The following is an 18372-nucleotide window of genomic DNA, read 5'->3' as shown; positions in this document are numbered from 1 at the left end:
GTCTCTCAAGGATAAATGTATGTTAAATAAAATAAATAAAATAAAATAAAATAAAATAAAATAAAATAAAATAAAATACTAGTAAACAGAATATTTTTAAAAAAATTTAATGTTTATTTTGAAGGAGAGAGAGACAGCGCGTGAACAGGGGAGGGGCAGAGAGAGAGGGAGACAGAGAATAAGTGGGCTCCAGGCTCTGAGCTGTCAGTACAGCGCCCAACGTGGGGCTTGAACTCACGAGCCATGAGATCATGACTTGAGCTGGTCAGATGCTTAACCGACTGAGCCATCCAGGTGCCCCTTAACATAATATTAATGCACAGATTATAATATTAGTATATCAGGAATCTTGCCAGAGCTGTGAAGGGAGGGTCTGTAAGGTTGGTCGGGAGCTCAGAAATCATTCTACTGCTACCACCACACCCAACACCATGTGTAGACAATCCACCAGCAAAAAGTTCCAACTGGATGAATCACATGTTCATTTTTATTAATGTGAGTTGCCATAACAGGTATATCATAAAGGAAGTTTGGGTTGCAAAACACAGAAAACTTCACTAACAAAGACACTTATTCTGTCATATAACAAAAGGCCAGATGTGGTGCTCAGGGTAGGTTAATTTATCAACAACTCTGGATCTTTCCCATCTCTCTTCTCTGCCACCTTCAACATGTTGACTTGTCCTCTCTGCTTGGCTCCATTCATGGTCACAAAATGGCTGCCTGAAAGCTACCTGTCACAGGTAATGTTTAGAGCAGAAATAAATTCTCATCTAAGTAGACAGTAAGTGCATATAAAGGTTTCATTTAAATCATAAATGAAGGAACTGATAAAGAATACAAAAAGTGGGGGCGCCTGGGTGGCTCAGTCGGTTGGGCGTCCGACTTCGGCTCAGGTCATGATCTCACGGTCCGTGAGTTCGAGCCCCGCGTCGGGCTCTGTGCTGACAGCTCAGAGCCTGGAGCCTGTTTCGGATTCTGTGTCTCCCTCTCTCTCTGACCCTCCCCTGTTCATGCTGTCTCTCCCTGTCTCAAAAATAAATAAACGTTAAAAAAAAAAAAAAAAATTTTAAGAATACAAAAAGTGGAGGTGCCTGGGTGGCTCAGTCGGTTGGGCGTCTGACTTCAGCTCGGGTCATGGTCTCACAGTTCATGGGTTTGAGCCCCGCTTTGGGCTCTGTGCTGACAGCTCAGAGCTTTGAATTCTGTGTCTCCCTCTCTCTCTGCCCCTCCCCCGTTCGTGCTCTGTCTCTGTCTCTCAAAAATAAATAAACATTAAAAAAAGTTTTTTTAAAAGAATACAAAAAGTTGGGGCGCCTGGGTGGCTCAGTTGGTTAAGTGTTCAACTTCAGCTCAGGCATGATCTTGTGGTTCGTGGGTTCAAGCCCCAAATCTGCTGTCAGCACAGAGCCCACTTCAGATCCTCTGTCCCCCTATCTCTGTCCCTCCCCCACTCTCACAACCGCAAGCTCGCTCACTCTCTCTCTCTCAAAAATGAGTAAACATTTAAAAAAATGTTTTAAATACAAAAAGTTGGTTCCCTGCTTTCAAGGAAGAAATATGTATATCAATAAATGAACATAATTATTAGGTTAGGTACAAACCAATGAATGTTCCACAGGCAAAAAAATAACGTCTTTGTGGTTAGTGTTTCTTCAAGGCTATGTAAGAACAACACCGTATCAATTTCCACAGGTTAATGGTACAAAACTGTAAACTGTACTTTTATCAGCAGTGGATTGTTAGCCAAATATACTATAACAACAGCTATATTTCCAACAGTGCCAGATGAAGGTCAAGCAGGCTTATTAGAAAAACTCCATCATTATATTTTTAAAACAACAATCATCATTTTGTCTTTTTTAAGGTTTAGGACCAACTTTTCTTTCAGGTACAAATTGTATTATATGCCTTAACCAAGGTGAATGAGGGCAGTTTAATCGGCTTAGAGCAGTAGGGCTTTCTTTTCTTTCCTTTTTTTTTTTTTTTTTTTTTGCGGGGATTTTTTTAATTTGAACTAAAGTTTGCAACCCATTTATGGGATGGTGGGATGGAAATAATACAGTATGGCAACCAGCATTTAAAAAGAATGAAATAGAATATCAGAGTGCATCAAACATAAACATAATGACGTCAACTATCAGTTTTGGCCTCTGGGGTGTGTGTGTGTGTGTGTGTGTGTGTGTGTGTGTGTGTGTGTGTGTGTGTGTGTTGAGTATCAATGTAGTTATAAAATGGGTATAAAATGAGGGTGCCTGCGTGGCGCAATCGGTTAAGCATCTCACTCTTGATTTTGGCTCAGGTCATGATCTTGTAGTTCCTGAGTTTGAGCTCCACTTCAGGCTCTGCGCTGGCAGTGCAGAACCTGCTTGGGATTCTCTGTCTCTGTCTCTCTCTCTCTCTCTCTCTGTCCCTCCCCTGATTGCTCTCTTTCTCAAAATAAATGAACTTAAAAAAAATTTTTTAATGGGTATAACATATGAGTAGTGGTTAGAAAGTTTGAAAAACACTGACTTAGGCCTTTTAAGACTCATCCTGGTGGCTGCAAAGGGATCCATGTAAAACACGACTGCTTGGAAAAGGGTGATTAAAATCATGGTTTTGTCCTCAAGGAGGGAGCTGGGGAAAGGCTGTTGGGTAGACAATCAACAGAGTGGGCTACAGCAGAAGAGTGGCCAAGTACTGCTCAATCCCATTGTTCTCATCTTCAAACCCCATGAGCTAAGAAGCCTTCTACAATCTTGGCTGCTATGCTACATTAAGTGACCCAGCACCTTCTTTACTACTTCAAACTCAAGATGGTCCGCATACCACAAAATGTATCCTTTATCTCCCCTTGTGACACTAGCTTTCTCCCAAATATCTGTTTTCTTTCACTGACAAAATAATTGAAATTTTATCTGGGCACATGGCTATCCAGCTAAGGACTACATTTCCCAGCTAGCGAATGAGCATGACGGAGATCATGTGACTATGCGAAGTGCACAGAAGTGATGTATGCAAATTCAGGGTCATGCCCTTAAGTTGTAGGGGGCGCTCTCCTTTTCTTCCCCCTCACTCTGCTGCCTGGAGCAAGGACTCATTTGGGACCGTATGACAAAGGCAACAGCTTAGGATGGTGGGGACACAAAATAGGAGGTGTCCAAGCCCTGGATTATTACACAAACGAGAAATTAAGCTTCTTTCTCATTTGTGCCACTGTTTTTGAGTCTCTGTCATGGCAGCTTTGCCTGAATCCTATCTAATACTTTCTTCCTATGTATTATTAGTAGCAAATGGCAGAAGCTTGAAGGGCAGAGGAAAATAGACACTGGACACATCTGTTTTTAAGGTGTGTGGACTTTAAACCATACTCTCAGACAGTAACTGTTTGCTTTCATGTCTGGGGTCAAAATCCCAGCAGGCTGAGGATTAGATAGAAGGTCAGAGAAACACAATTCTTGCCCATGATATATGCTGCTTAGATTAGATTAAATCATACGGAAACATTTTAAGTTAAAAAAAAGTCAAGTATTAGCAATTTCGTAAGTTTAAATCTAACGGAACTGATGGTGGATTTCACAGATACGGAGTTCTGGAGTTCACAAATGGCAGGTTCTTCAACAACTGTTCTTTCTTAGGGACCTACGTCAAAAGCTGGACCCCCATGGCAGAGGGCCCTCACTTGCACACCTGCATCAAGAGCCTCCACAATGCCATCAGCCTGACATCAGGTTGTGATCAGAGATTCTGACAAAGCCTTGAGAAATACCCTGAATCTACTGGGATGACTCCTAACTATCTTAAAACAGACAAAATGAACTCAATGAAATAATAGCAGTTAGCCATAGTTTCATCGGGGTGTAGACTTTGGGAGGAGGCAAAAGACTTAGGTCATGATATGACTTAAGCCCAAATGTGTGAGCCACAAGATTAACCTCTTTTTATGGAGCTCACTGTGTCCCACTGCAGATAACAGAGGACTGCAGATAGCAATCTCCTCTCCCGTCCCCCAGTCAGTATGACAGTATGGTACTATGGCAGATGGCCATCCTATAGCTTATATATTATGAATACTGATTCTCTCGGCCTCAATTCCAAATTCTTGGGAAAGAATCTGATTGGCCGTATAGCCAAATACAGCAGATGCTCCTGGTGCCCCGGGCCACATTTGCTTAGTCCATCTATGACTTCAGCTACTGCTGGGGACAGTTCCTATAAGCCTTACTGGCTTCCCACCTCAAAACCCAGCCTCACCATTTCTGCCCCCGGGGCAAAGCCTCCATAGCTCAGTCAGCTCACACACAGGTGCAGATTGGCTGTACCAAGTGAGTGTGGGAGAGTTATCACCCCCAGCAACAATCCCCAACTTACGGCAGACAGGAGTCCGCCCAGCCTTCTGTCCTTTAGAAAGACAATTCTGAGGTGCATTCTATATCCCAGTGGAACTGAGCTCCTATTACCACAGTGGTAATCAGCTCGATAACATTCTTTTTCTTTTTAATGTTTATTTATTTTTGAGAGAGAGACTGTGTGTGAGTAGGGGAGGGGCAGAGAGAGAGGAGAGAGAATCCAAAGCAGGCTCCGTACTGCCAGTGCAGAGTCTGACGTGGGTCTTGAACCCATGAACCGTGAGATCATGAGTCACTGAGCCACCCAGGCACCCCTCAGTAACATTCCTTTTTTTTTTTTTTCACATTTATTCATTTTTCAGAGACAGAGAGACAGAGAGTGGGGGAGGGGCAGAGAAAGAGAGGGAGACAGGACAGAATCTGAAGCAACCTCCAGGCTCTGAGCTGTCACCAGAGCCCAACACGGGGCTCGAACTCATAGACCGCCAGATCATGACCTGAGCCAAAGTTGGATGCTCAACCGACTGAGTCACCCAGGTGCCCCTCAATAACATTCTCTATTGGTTTTCTTTCCTTCCTTGTCTCCGTCTCCTACTTTGGCTGGGATTACCTCCCACATGAACCACCTGCACCCAGATCCTTATCTCAGGCTATGCTTTTGGGGCAACACAAGCCTAGATACCTAGTATGTGTCAGATGATTACCCCCAGACCAATCATCGCTGGGAGGGCAGAAACATGGTTGTCCTGAGCCACCCCAGGGTGTGAGGGTGGGTTGAGGGAAGCAGCAGCCAGAATTTCCCTGAAGGAATGGCCAAAGTGTACCCCATACACTAACCCCATTTGGCTGAGCTTTTGCAGAGAGGTAAGTCAAGGTGTTTCCTGCAGATAAGGTTGGGATTTTTCTTAAAATGTTTTTTTCTAAGTACTTCATAATTGCTCTGGGAAAATAGAATTCCCCCCTTTCATTTTATCCTTTCAGTGATATATTGGAAAGTTACTTTTATTTTTTTGAGAGAAAGAGAAAGACTGTGCACATGTGAGAGTAGGGGAGGAGCAAAGAGAAGGAAAGGGAGAGTATTCCACGCAGGCTCCACACTATAAGCACTGAGCCCAACGCGGGGCTCAAACCTATGAACCTTAAGCTCATGACCTGAGCCGAAGTTGGACACTTAACTAAGCCACCCATGCACCCCAGATAATTTACTTATTTTAAAATATCTATCTCATACCTAAACTCCTTACTGAACTCTAATTCTAAACACTGCCCCCACTCCAGTTCAAGCCATCATCATCTCTTGCTTGGATTGTAGCAGCTGGTATCCTATCTGGTCTCCCTTCTTCCGATCTCCTAGCTCCTCTGATCTGTTCTCCACTCTGAAGCCAGGGTGATCTTCCCCAAATACAAACCTGATCATGTTCCTCCCCTACTTAAAGCTATCTGTAGTCTCTTATTATATTTATGCTGAAGTTCTCAATACTACTGTGGCCTCCACTATCTGAGCTAATATGACCCCTGCTAGCTCTCCAGCTTCCCCTCCAGATTGCTTTTTATACCCTAAGATCCAGATGCCCCAAGCTTTTTTAAAGTTGATGTAAAGACCTCGTTCCCTCTCTTATCTCCGGGTCTTTGTCCCTGCTGATTCCTCTGCCTGGAATACCATCTCCTTCCACTCTACTCCTCTCTCCCTTAGCCTTGACTTAGCTATCATGCACTCATCCTTCAGGTTTTGACTTAAAAAGATACTTGTCCACCCCAGACTGGGGGTTCCTGAAATGTATATATTTGCCCTGTATGACATGTCTTTGCATATATCATCCAGTTGCTTCTTCATATGTTTTGATTAAGCTTTTTAGATTTTTTATTTCATTTTTAAAAATATTTTTTAATGTTTATTTATTTCTGAAAGAGAGACAGACTACGAGCAGGGGAGGGGCAGGGAGAGAGAGGGAGACACAGAATCCGAAGCAGGCTCCAGGCTCAGAGCTGTCAGCACAGAGCCCAATGTGGGGCTCGAGCTCACAAACTGCAAGATCATGACCTGAGCTAAGTCGGACGCTTAACTGCCTGAGCCACCCAGGCGCCCCTATTAAGCTTTTTTTTTTTTTTTTAAGTTTATTTTATTTTTATTTTCAGAGAGAGTGAGCTGGGTAGGAGCAGAGGGGAAGGGGGAGAGAGAGAGAGAAAGAGAGAAAGAGAATCCCAAGCAGACTCTGCACTGTCAGCACAGAGCTTGACTCGGGGCTTGATCTCACCAACCCGTGAGATCATAACCTGAGCCGAAATCAAGAGTCGGATGCTTAACCGACTGAGCCCCCCAGGCGCCCATATGTTTTTATTAATAAGCTCCCAGGGGCGCCTCAGCAGCTGAGGGGCTGAGTTCCTACCTGTGAGAACAGAGGAGACCATGACAGCCTGACACAACTTACTTCATTCTTACAGCAAAACGACTTTACTTCTAAAAACAATTTTTGAAATACTATCAAACCCACATAAACAAAACCACACAATTCTAGGCACTGCGCTGGGTGCTAGGGACCCAGAACTAGGGAGACGTGGTCCCTGATTTCCCAGTACATTTATGTGCGCCTGTGTGACCCGCTGATTACAATAAGGTGATGTGGGTGCTAGCACAGAACCAGGGAGATCACAGAGCAGGTACTGGGGAGGGTCAGGGAAGTCTTACGGAAAGGGCATCAGAGCTAAACCTGGAGGAAGGATCCACAGATCCGGAGAAAATTCTGCACTTCGAGGAAATATGGGAATCTTCAGCTCGTGGACAGGAAGTGCAGCCGTGGCAGCGGACGAAAGGGCGAGGGGGAAAGTGTGAGAGCGAGAAGCGGGCAAGGGACCCAACTGTAAAAGACCCCAAGCTACCCCAGCCCGCCTTCCCCAAGATATCTACCCTCGTCCTCGCCGGTCCTTTGGCTCTTCTGGGAGCAAAGCCGGCGCGCCGCGCGCGGCCACGCCCTCGCCTCACCCAGCAGGGAAGGGCTGGGCTCTCCTCTGCAAGGGCGTTCCTCCCGCCGCCCCGTGACTGCGCGGGACGTGCCCGCCCTGCGCGATGACGTCAGTGCGCCCGCGCGCGCCGAGGGAGGAGTGGGACCCCGCTGGTCGGGAAGGGCTCAGGCTCCGGTAACTCGGGCTGGGCGGGGGAGAGGAAAGGGCGGAGCTGGGAGCCCCCCAGAGTGCGGGGTCGTGGCCTGGACCCGGCGCGGGAGCCCTAGACACGATCAGCGCCGCTTCTTCGGCCAGCCGGCCCCGCCCGGTCCGGCGATGGAGTTTCCGGACCTCGGGGCTCACTGTTCCGAGCCGAGCTGTCAGCGCTTGGGTGAGGGGCGGAGCGCGCGGGGGGCGGGGCCGGGCCCGCGGGGCTTGGAGCTGAAGGTGGGGCGAAGGGTGGGCTCCGGGGCTGGAAGTGTCAGAGGAGGGCGGGGATCGAAGTTGGGGTGGGTGGCTAAGGGGGCGTGGCTAAGGAGATGGAGCCTAGGAACGGGTATAGTTTGCTGCAAACCCGGTGGCCGTTTTTCCTTACCGAGTGGAAGGCTTGAGTGAGTGGGAACGACGTCGAGGTCCCGCTGGGCCTGCAATCCGACCCACTTCTTGCAGATTTTCTGCCGCTGAAGTGCGACGCCTGCTCGGGCATCTTCTGCGCAGACCATGTGGCCTACGCCCAGCATCACTGTGGGTCTGCTTACCAAAAGGTGAGGGGGCGGTCTGAGGGTGAGAGGGGGCGGGTGGAGAAAGCATGCAGCATCTCCGGAATCCCTCTGCCTCTCTTTTCCTCTGCTTTATTGCTTTGAGGCTCAGCGGTGCAAACATTGTTTCCTTGTGCGTTATAGGGGGCATATCCAGGTTCTTTCAGGGAGGCTGTTTCAGGACCTGATATTTGGTTGGACTGGGAGCGGGCCACAGACTGAACCCTGCTCCTTAACTCTAGGATATCCAGGTACCTGTATGCCCACTCTGTAATGTGCCTGTACCTGTGGCCAGAGGGGAGCCCCCTGACCGTGCTGTGGGGGAGCATATTGACCGAGACTGTCGCTCAGATCCAGCACAGCAAAAACGTAAGGTAAGCATTGGAGGGGTTAGCCATGACCTAGCTGGGACCATGGATGCTTGCAAACTGGAACAGCTGTTATGATGGGGTTCGAGAAGTGGGGGTCAGAGTCTCAGCAGAGGCAAACCTTCCCACTCCACCTCAGATCTTCACCAATAAGTGTGAACGCTCTGGCTGCCGGCAGCGAGAAATGATGAAACTGACCTGTGAACGCTGTGGCCGAAACTTCTGCATCAAGCACCGTCACCCACTGGACCATGATTGCTCTGGGGAGGGTCACCCAACCAGCCGGGCAGGGTAATTGCAACCAAGTCCAGTACTTGTGCCTTTAGGATCTCCCCATCCTTTTGGAACTTACTCAGCCTCTTTCATTACAAGTTGGGGAGCTTCAAACCTGTTGCCTTTGGCTAGGGGAGTCTTTTAGCTTCATTTTCAAGTACCTATTTTTCTAGACTGTTTGGAGGAACTCCCCTCCTGACTTCCTGGGTAAGGCCTGGGAGGAGCCTGCAAGCTATCCTTGGAAGCATGCCAAGAGTGTCTCTTCTCTACAGACTTGCTGCCATCTCCAGAGCACAAGCTTCTTCTACAAGCACCATCCCCAGCCCGAGTCGGACATTGCCTTCATCTACCTCTCCCAGCAGGTAGGCCTGCCTGTTTCTCCTCTCCCTTTTTCCCCTTTGCATCTCTGACCTCAGCCTCTTGAATGTCTGCCATAGAGCCACAACCCAGTCTCCATCCCGGACAGCCCCTCCGGTGATTGCTCTGCAGAATGGCTTGGTGAGTTGGGTGGAGGTTGGATGGACAGAAGGAAACCCACACGGAGAATAAAGTCCAAGGCAACTGGTCTTTCTCCTTTTTACAGAGTGAGGATGAGGCTCTGCAACGAGCCCTAGAACTGTCCCTGGCAGAGACCAAACCCCAGGTCCCAAGGTACCTACTCTGGTGAAAGACGATGGGATGCGGGCAAAAGCTCAGATTGGAGGGAGGTACGTGGGACCACTCCAACCCCATGTAGGATGATGGTTAGGCACTTGGGCTCAAAATGAAGCTTATTAACTATATGATCTCTGACAAGTTCTTTTAACCTATAAGGTTATAAGGTTCTTAGTTTCCTCTAAAATGGAACAGTACTAATACCTACCTACTTATAGGGTTGTGTGGAGATTGAGATAATACTCAGAAGTGCTTAGCACGGCGATGCCTAACAGATAAGACACTCATGTTTCAGATATTATTGTCATCTAGTTTAAGCTGTTCCTCCCTCTCAGTTCTCAGGAGGAAGAAGACTTAGCTTTAGCACAAGCACTATCAGCAAGTGAGGCAGAATACCAACGGCAGCAGGTATGAGGACTGGGTGGGGGGAGTTGAGGTCCTGCGTTGGGAGTTTGGGGGGCTTTCTTCAAGTGGTAGAGAGTGTGGAATGGTGGTTATCCTTTTGCTTTTGGTGTGACTCTAGCCCACGCTGGGCTCTGAAGTGAGGACTGTCCCTCATTTCCTTGACGTCGCACCCTGTCTTCCTTCCCTTCCTTCCCCCTTCCTTGCTCCAGGCGCAAAGTCGCACCTTGAAGCCGTCCAACTGCAGCCTGTGCTAGGGCCTTGGGCTTGGGGAGGGAGGCTCGGCTGAGGAGGACTGTGGCCCTCACACCTCTAGGGTACAGAGGGAGAGGAGGCTGGGAGCAGCCTGGAAGACTGAGGAGAAGGAGAAGAAACGGAGGCCCCCTCCAGGGAGCGTCAGGAGGAACAGCTGTGGAGCCCAGCCCACAGAAGGCCCCGCTGGCCTCTCCAGCTGCATAGGAGAGAGCGGCTAGAACCATCCGGCGGCTGGGCCTCGGGGGATGCCGGCCAGGCCCCGTTCAGCTCCCTGCATCATGTAATCCCCCTTACACTGGGGCTGCCTCATGCCGAGGGGACAAGGAGGGGCCTGCAAAGAATAAAGGATCTTGGCAGTCAATAAGACCTCCAAGTGCTGTGTTTCTTTCTCCTCTACAACCGAAACCAGGGGGGTCCTGTCAAGAATGCTCCCCTGACTTAAGTGTAGAGGCCCACGGCAGTACCCCACATCAAAGTCACAAGGATCCTGGCATAGTCCACACTTTTATTTCCCCAAAAAGTGCTTTTCTGAAAGGTTCTTTGCTCTCACTATAGCTAGCACCATACCCCAACCCCAGCATGAAATATACTGGGAAAAGGGATACATCTCATTCCCTTCTGAGTTTTCCTCTTGGAGGGAAGTGGCCACAACTCTTGTCACTGTGTCTCAGTCTGGGATTTGGTGTCTTCAGAGACTTCTTCCTGTCCCCGCTGCTGCAGCTGCCACATCTCCGCATACACCCCACCTCGGGACAACAGAGCCTCGTGCCTGGGGCAAAGTGGAAAGTGTAGGTCCCAGCTATCAGTTCAACCCCAAGAGTCCTCACCAGCAGCCCACAGAGATGAGTGCGATTGGCAAGGGAGATCCCTTTCAGAAACTCCTGGGATTTCACCTTTTCCTGGGGCCCCCAATTCAGAGGCCCTGCCTCATTCATCCTGCTGTGTTCCTTACCGTCCTCTCTCCACAATGCAGCCATCCTTGAAGACGAGGATCTGGTCGGCATCAACCACAGTTGAGAGCCTGAGAAATCAGAACTGGGTTATGCACCACACAACACGAGTGGGCCCCCCGCCGCCTGCTGCCCCGGTCCTGTACCTGTGTGCTACTACGATGGTGGTGCGGTTGGCACAGACTTTGGCCAGAGAAGCCTGGATGGCCCTCTCATTAGACGTATCCAGCGCCGATGTTGCCTACAGAGAGGATCTGTGTAAACCTGCCCCTGCCACCCCAAATCCCCATGGAAGGAGGATGCCAGCTGCTAGCTGAGGGAGGCCTCGGGAATCAAAAAGAATCTGTCTGCACTTGAGAACCGTAAGGTGTTTTTATGAAGCCAGGATTCATGATATCTATCCGTGAGGGAAAACTGCCCACCAGGAATGGCCTGGCCACAGGCAAAGGAGGAAGGAGGAGACTGGGCTGCCCAGGGTTCTCACCTCATCCAGCAGAATGATGTCTGGAGCCTTGAGAATGGTACGAGCAATGGCCACACGCTGCTTCTCCCCACCACTCAGCTTCAGTCCCCGCTCGCCCACCTGTGTCTCGTATCCTGTGAATATCGCCCACCTCCCTCTAGTCACACATAATAAACTTGGTTTCTGTGACCAGACGGGCAGGAAGGGATGGAACAGAGGTGGGGGGGGGGGTGGGGACAGCAGGACTCAATCAGGCAGGGCACGGACTCTGCAGGGAAGTTCACCTTCAGGGAAAGCCAGGATGGTGTCATGGATGCCCGCGGCCTGAGCAGCGGCCACCACCTCCTCGTCCCCGGCTGTGATGCAGCCATAGCGGATATTGTTGGCGACGGTGTCATTGAAGAGGACGGTGTCCTGGGGCACGACTCCAATGTGAGACCGGAGGGAGATCTGGGTCACCTGGGGCCAAGAGACCATATGCCTCAGCCTGTGAGACTGCCCCAGGCCCGGGAGATAGGACAGACTGGAGGGAAGCACATGGGATGAGGTACAGGAACCCTGTCACCAGCCCCCCAAATAATTCTAGCTGTGGGGGCAAATCACTCGACCTTCCCGAGTCTGTTTCCCTGTCTACAAAGAGAAAATACGCTTTTTACGCTCATGACTACTTTACTTGGATAGGCCACGGAATGCCAAGAAGGCTGAGGTCTCTTGCTGCAGCTTTCTGCAGGGGTGACATCTCCTTCTCTCCCTGGAGAGTGGCCAGCACTTCACAGAACGCTATTCTTTCACACACAGGCCCCTAAGTCACAAACTCCTCCCGAGCAACCTTACCTGGGAAATGTCCTGCCCATCTATTCGGATGCAGCCAGAGCTGAGGTCATAGAAGCGGAACAGCAGGCGCAATACTGTGCTCTTCCCTGCTCCAGATGGGCCCACCTGTTGCATTGGAAACAGAAGGAAAATATTTTCAGGCCCACTGGCTTTTAAGGCTTGCTCTCCAAGAAGCCACCAATGTCCGTGGAGGCTGCTACATTCAATCCTGTGGCCCACTGTGACAGGATTCTGACTCCACAGCCTGGGTCACAAATTTCCATGAGCACCGCAATAGGGAAACTCAAGGAGTCTGGGCCAAGGGGCTGGGTCTCCTCTCACCAGGGCCAGTGTCTGTCCAGGCATGACAGTGAAGGACACATCCTGCAGGGTTTCTCGCCTGCAAGGAAGGGTGGGCATGGTCAGCAGGCCTGCTGTACTCCCATTGCCCCCTTCCATCAGCAGAGCTGCTACCGGGCCCTGCCCCTCCCCTGCTCAGGCTCTCTTTCCAGGCAGTGGTGGGCTGAGAAGCAGGGATGGCGTGGGGGTGGGGATGGGGAGGGTGGGGAATGGGGGCAAGATTGCATATGGACAGTGGGAAAGGGGGCTGTGAGATGGCAAAAGGGGGGCTCACCCACTGGTATAGCTGAAGTGCACATTCTCAAATTCTATCTGGCCCTTCTGGAAACGCAGGGGCCCGGCTCCAGGAAGGTCCTTCACCTGGGAGAGTGGGACCCAGGCATGTTGCCATTATGGGTCTGGTACTCTCCAGACACCAGGAGCACCGTGTGGGCTCCCACTCCCCCCCCCCCTTCACTCACTTCTGTCTTCTCTTTCAGCAGGTCGAACATGTTCTCCATGTCGATGAAGTTTGTCTGGATCATCCTGCAAAAACAGTGCTGGCTGGGGCTCCTCTGAGGAGTTGGGGAAAGAACTGTGCATCCTCAACAGGCGAGGGTGGGAGATCAGTTACCTGTAGTAGGTGCCAAACCAGTTGAGGGGCATGTACAGCTGGATGATGTAGGTGCCAAACAGCACAAAGTCCCCAACCTTGTGAAGATCCACAGAGAAGTGCAGAGTCACAGAAGGCCTTCAGGCTGTCACCTTCCCGCTTCCCACCCAGGAACCTGGGGGCCCAGACATAGGCCCTCTGCCCTGTCCCCAGCACAATTCTCTGACCTGTAGCTTCTGCTCACTGACAAAGTATGCACAAAGCAGGGAGCCAGCAAGGAGCCCAAGTCCAATCACCAGATTCTGGGTCTGATTTAGTAAAACCAGTGAAGCATTTGACTTCCACTCCAAATCCTGGGGCAATAATACGGGGCAGGGGTTAGCGGGGTCGGGGAGGATGTCACATATACACTCTCACCAAATCCAAACCTGGGCCCAGGCATCTTCAACCTCAAATTTTCAGCCAGAACCGTACTCCTCTTGGCCCTGGCAATTCCGCGAGGCTAGGCCATTGCTCTCGGCAGGCCTCAAACTAGCATCCTCACCTGATAGTTGATAATGGCCTCTCGGTAGCGGTCCACTTCGTAACCTTCCGCGTTATAATACTTCACCTGATGAATTCAAACCACAGTTGTGAGACGTGGCTGCAGCATTTACACCTGGATTATTTCCTCCAGGTCCCCAATCCCCCCTTCCTCATTTTAAACAGCACCCCACCCCCCCCAGCTCCCTAGCAGCCCCGCCGGTCCCAGACACGCTGCTCCACCAGCCACTGTGCCTCACGCTACTGCCACCGAGGCCTTCATTACCGTCTCAAAGTTTAGTAAAGAGTCCACAGCTCGTGCCCGCGTGGCATTTTCCTGTAGGTTCATAGCACGTCGAAACTTTGTTCTCCACTCAGTGACCACAATGGTCAGGACTGCGAGGGACAGGAGGAGGAGGGAGAAGCGATCAAGACATCACCCCAAACCAGAGACCACAAGAGGATGTCTGCTATCTGCCACATACACGTGAACCCTGTACTACAGGCCAGGGACCCAGATTCCCAAAGGGAAAGAGCACTAAGCTCCCTGAGGGAAGGGGCTGTGACAGAGACACCTTTGCAGCCCGTGCAAAGCCTTGCGTGTGAAAATGCTTCGTTGGTGGCCAAGTGAAGCCAAGCTGCATCAGGTTACACAAATGAGGTTTCTCCTTGCCCTGTACCCACAGCAGGCCCCTAATGTGACCAGGATGCCCTTCCCTGGCCCTCCGTCCAGGCTGAGCTAAGGTTCCCCTGGCAGAGGAGGAGGCCAACCCATCATGTTGGGGAGCAGCAGGAGCTTATTCAAGTCCACTGATCTACAACCTCCCCGTGGTGGGCCACCTGAGTGGGGGCGGGACTCATGCCCAAGGGAGTCCCTGGCATAGTTCCGGGAGATGCCTTCACCAAGCAGCACTCACTGAGGTAAAGACTCATGCACAGGAACACAATGAGGCCAAACCAGGCGTTGAAGAACATGCTGAAGTAGATGATGCCAATGGTGATGTCAGCCAGGGTGGGGAGGACGTTGAATACCAGGTAGCTAGGAGGACAAGTCAAGCGACAAAGAAAGGTTTAGGGGCTTAGAGCCAGCAACTCTGCCTCCAGGAATTTCAGCGTGGTGTTTTCTTTTTCTTTTAAACGTTTATTTATCTTCGAGACAGAGAGAGAGAGAGAGAGAGAGAGAGTGCACGCGCGCACATTTGTGCATGAGTCGGGATGGGGCAGAGGGAGAGGGAGACAGAGAATTCAAAGCAGGCTTCGCACTATCCGTGCAAAGCCTGACGTGGGGCTCAAACTCACGAACCGAGTTATCATGACCCGAGCAACGTCAGATGCTCAACCAACCGAGCCACCCAGGCACCTGAGTGTTTTGTTTTTCAATAGCAACAGACCAGAATCAAGCTAACTAACCCTCAAGAAGTGGGTGGCTAAGTAAACTGTACCTGCCCCAAGCACAGAATGCCGTGTCAATTAGAATGAATGAGAGGGAGCTTCATGCATAGTAAGAATATATCTCCCTAATGTCTTATTAATAAAGCAACTCTAATAATGACACCTATGTCATGATACTGCTTGTTTTATGAGAACCCTCCCCAATATCATATTAGTGCTGTGAGTCTCCACGTATACATGTGAACACGTAAAAAGCAGAACTCAACATACTAGATGGAGTGGGAACCTTTGGAGAAGTAAAATTTATAAGATATCACATAAGATATTTGCTCCATTTTATTTGTCTTATTATGAGAGCAGGTACGTGCTAATCTTGAAGTTAAAAAAAAAAAAGGATGGAGAGGCAGCTGAAGCTGGGTGCTTTCTCTGGACAGCCCCTTCATTCCTGTGTCTCCAGCCCCACCCTCCCACACTCCATTTCCACTGGCCTGGCACCTGAGCAGCCCTGTGACGCTGGACGTGCCCCGGTCTACAATCCGCAGCACTTCCCCCGTTCGGCGCCCCAGGTGCCAGCGCAGCGAGAGCTCATGCAGGTGGGAGAAGAGGTGCAGCTGCACCTGCCGCGATGTGAACTGCTGTACCCGGATCCACAGGAACGTGCGCAAGTTGCTCACAAAGCCTGGGGGGAGCCAGGGGAGGCCTCAGTAGAGCTTAGGGGCCAAATGACATCGGCCCAGTACCCAGACATGAAAAGTCTGAGAACCCCAAGGGGCCAGGGGAGGGATGCTTGGGGGAGGAAGGCAGGGAGGGACCAATACCAGCCAGGGGGATAGCAGAATCCCTCATACCTGTGCTGCCAGTGCCACCGCCCTGGAGGAACTTGAGGAAGACATAGGTGATAACAGTCCAGGCCAGGGAACTCCAAGGCGCCTTCTCAGTCAACAAGTTCACTATGGTGGAGAAAATAAGTCAGAGGCCACTTATGGCCCCCAGGACACTCTTCAGAAGAAACCGATCCGGGCACCAGCCACAGCCTCTTTCTGATTATCCAGCTCCTAACACTGTCCCACCTTCCTAGGTTTGGGCCCCCACCCCTCACCAGGCCGAATAAAGGACCAGAAAGAGCTGAGCTGGCACTCCTTCCCCCCTCACCTATGTTCCTGTAGAAGATGGGGACCAATACGTTCAGCCCCCGTTCCAATCCCATGAGTCCCAGGCAGATGAGCACAACAAGCTGCAGAGCTGGACTCCCTCGAGGCCACAGGTAGCCACTCAGTAGGCGGAGCTTCCTGCCAAGGTCTCGCCAGGTAGAGCCTGGTGCTTCCTCTGTTGACTGAACCTAGGAATGTAAAACACATAGGAGAGGAGAGCTCAGAAATCAGAGAGAAGTGCCCTAGAGGCACCTGAGTGGCTCAGTCGGTTAAGTGACTAGATTCTTGATTTCGGCTCAGGTCATGATCTCACAGTTCATAAGATCAAACCCCACATTGGGCTCTGTACTCACAGCACAGAGCCTGGAGCCTGCTTAGGATTCTCTCTCTCTCTCTCTCTCTCTCTCTCTCTCTCTCTGCTCCTTCCCCATTCGCACACACACTCTCTCAAAATAAATAAGTCAACATTAATAAAAAAAAAAAAAAGAAAAGGAAGTGCCCTAGCCAAACCCCTCTAGGGAAAATGTATGGGACTGCAGCTTCCAGTTATCTTAGACCCCAAATGATTCCTGATGAGGTCAGAAAGCCTCGTGTGGCATAAACTGAGATTTGAGAAAGAATTATTATGGTGGCGAAAAAGGATGACAGGCAATGAAATTAAGACAGGCTCTAAGGTTCAGAAATTCAGGTGTACCTGGGACCTCTCTACATCTTGATCTTCTTCATTAACCTTCAAGGCGTAGGACTGGGGACGAAGTCCAGGGGCCCAGAGTCCCAGGATAAAAAGCCCTCCAGAGACCACATACCGCAGCACCCATAGGCTAAATTGGACCTAGAATGAAACGCGTAGGGAGAGCATCAAGGAAGGCCAAAATGCCATTGTTACCACTTAGAACAGGGCTAGGGAATGGGGCAGGGCACACACCCAGCTCAGGGGCCCAGCATCAAACAGGCTTTAAAAAAACGTAGAGTGACTCAGCACAGACACACCCCACCAGCTGGCTATCAGCAACCTGCCAAGCAGGCCTCCTCCTTTTTCTCTTAGAGGCATCCCAAAGTGTGGAGCCAGTGTGACTAGACATTCTGTCTTTCTCCCCAGCCCTTGCCACTCATGATTCTCCATTCCCCACAAAGTCCCTTACCTTCTGGCTCAAGTCTGCCCTTGCCCACCACCACTGTGGGCTGTTCCAAGACACAAGGGCCAAGTTCTCAGCTGCAAACGCCACAGTCCAGAGGAGCAGGAGACCCAAGCTGTGCCTGAACTCGATCCAGATGCCCATTGCTAGCCTTTGCCAGGCCTGATTGCGTTCCACCACGAGCAGCCCCAGGCCACAGGCGCTGGCCAGAGTCCCAAATATGGAAGCCAGCAGTAGGTAGCCTGGCAGCGGGGCTCCCCCAGTAGTGCCCACCCGGCCAACCAGGGTAGCTAGGGGCAGCGCCACCTGGAGTGTAGCCAGAAGTAGCTGCAGCCCATAAGGAAGGACAAGGGGGCCGGCGCTCCAAGACAGCTCACGGGAGCCAGCTGGCCACTCCCGACGCTTGCAGGTAAGGGCTAGCACCAAGGCCAGAGCCCCCAGGGCCATCAGTATCGAGGGCACAACCGTGAAGAAGAAGCAGGGACTAAGGCCACCCTTCTCCCAGGCCGGACCCACGGGCCCTTCGGCCTCGCAGTAATTGCCCACAGTCACCATGGTAATGCGTGGCCGCCGGCCGAGGCTGCGGGGACTGCGGGAAGGGAGAACGGGACCGGCTGCTCAGGGCGGGACGCGAATGCCAGGGTTTCTCGGGTCATGGAGACAAGGGGCGCCAAGCCGCGGGCCTCTCGGGCAGGGACACACGTGGGTCCGGCCACACTACCCACTCTCTTCGCGCACGCGCCGCCGACACGCACTCACGCAGGGCACGTACGCCGTCTTCGGCAGTCCGTCCGCCCCTCGCTCGCAGCCCAGGCAGGACCCTCCTGCCAAGTCCGGGCCCAAAGGAATGTTGAGCATCTGACTGGAGCGGCTCTGGCGCAGCAGCCCTGCCCACCGGGGGGCGGCCTCAGCCCCTACCTAGGGTCCCCATTGGCCAAGCTCCCTGAAGGGGCCGGGAGTTAAGGTGCACGCGGGAAAGGCAAAATACAGGGGCGGGGTCGGGCTGGTCACG

General features: G+C 51.2%; 2 protein-coding genes across 3 annotated transcripts; one reads left to right on the top strand and one right to left on the bottom strand.

Annotated features, from left to right (window-relative positions):
• The first annotated feature begins 7398 nt into the window (after positions 1-7398).
• Positions 7399-10347, top strand: ZFAND2B (zinc finger AN1-type containing 2B). 2 transcript variants are annotated; one of them, XM_060623696.2, is made up of 9 exons: positions 7399-7662; positions 7941-8035; positions 8272-8403; positions 8537-8688; positions 8943-9032; positions 9108-9168; positions 9254-9321; positions 9660-9732; positions 10043-10347. In XM_060623696.2, exons 1-9 carry the CDS (start codon positions 7608-7610, stop codon positions 10082-10084), a joined length of 768 nt encoding a protein of 255 aa, XP_060479679.1. In that variant the 5' UTR covers positions 7399-7607; the 3' UTR covers positions 10085-10347. The 2 variants fall into 2 exon arrangements, with proteins under 2 accessions (XP_060479679.1, XP_060479680.1); XM_060623697.2 differs by having other exon boundaries at positions 9939-10099.
• Positions 10348-10466: 119 nt separating this feature from the next.
• Positions 10467-18341, bottom strand: ABCB6 (ATP binding cassette subfamily B member 6 (LAN blood group)). The gene is made up of 19 exons (XM_060623683.2): positions 17367-18341; positions 16919-17056; positions 16226-16412; positions 15922-16023; positions 15569-15752; positions 14599-14720; positions 13968-14077; positions 13704-13769; positions 13387-13512; positions 13181-13257; positions 13029-13092; positions 12842-12927; positions 12550-12607; positions 12229-12333; positions 11679-11853; positions 11416-11528; positions 11078-11172; positions 10934-11002; positions 10467-10750 (listed from the first exon to the last, which is right to left on the bottom strand). Exons 1-19 carry the CDS (start codon positions 17913-17915, stop codon positions 10639-10641), a joined length of 2538 nt encoding a protein of 845 aa, XP_060479666.1. The 5' UTR covers positions 17916-18341; the 3' UTR covers positions 10467-10638.
• Positions 18342-18372: the final 31 nt, after the last annotated feature.

The sequence above is a fragment of the Panthera onca genome, chromosome C1, assembly GCF_046562875.1.
Source record: "Panthera onca isolate mPanOnc1 chromosome C1, mPanOnc1 haplotype 2, whole genome shotgun sequence".
In the NCBI taxonomy this organism is placed as follows: domain Eukaryota; kingdom Metazoa; phylum Chordata; class Mammalia; order Carnivora; family Felidae; genus Panthera; species Panthera onca.
Note: the sequence above shows the minus strand (reverse complement) of the source record. Positions and strands in the feature narration are given on the sequence as shown.

What these genes read in the sequence shown, in the direction of transcription:
- ZFAND2B (XM_060623697.2), top strand. Translation starts at nt 7,608, where the DNA reads ATGGAGTTTCCGGACCTCGGGGCTCACTGTTCCGAGCCGAGCTGTCAG. An exon ending in GCCGAGCTGTCAGCGCTTGG is followed by an intron (nt 7,663 to 7,940) that starts GTGAGGGGCGGA and finishes CACTTCTTGCAG; the next exon opens with ATTTTCTGCCGCTGAAGTGC. An exon ending in ACCAAACCCCAGGTCCCAAG is followed by an intron (nt 9,322 to 9,659) that starts GTACCTACTCTG and finishes CCTCCCTCTCAG; the next exon opens with TTCTCAGGAGGAAGAAGACT.
- ABCB6 (XM_060623683.2), bottom strand. Translation starts at nt 17,915, where the DNA reads ATGGTGACTGTGGGCAATTACTGCGAGGCCGAAGGGCCCGTGGGTCCG. An exon ending in GTGCATGAGTCTTTACCTCA is followed by an intron (nt 14,078 to 14,598) that starts GTGAGTGCTGCT and finishes TGTCCCTCGCAG; the next exon opens with TCCTGACCATTGTGGTCACT. An exon ending in CACTTCAGCTATACCAGTGG is followed by an intron (nt 12,608 to 12,841) that starts GTGAGCCCCCCT and finishes CCTTCCTTGCAG; the next exon opens with GCGAGAAACCCTGCAGGATG.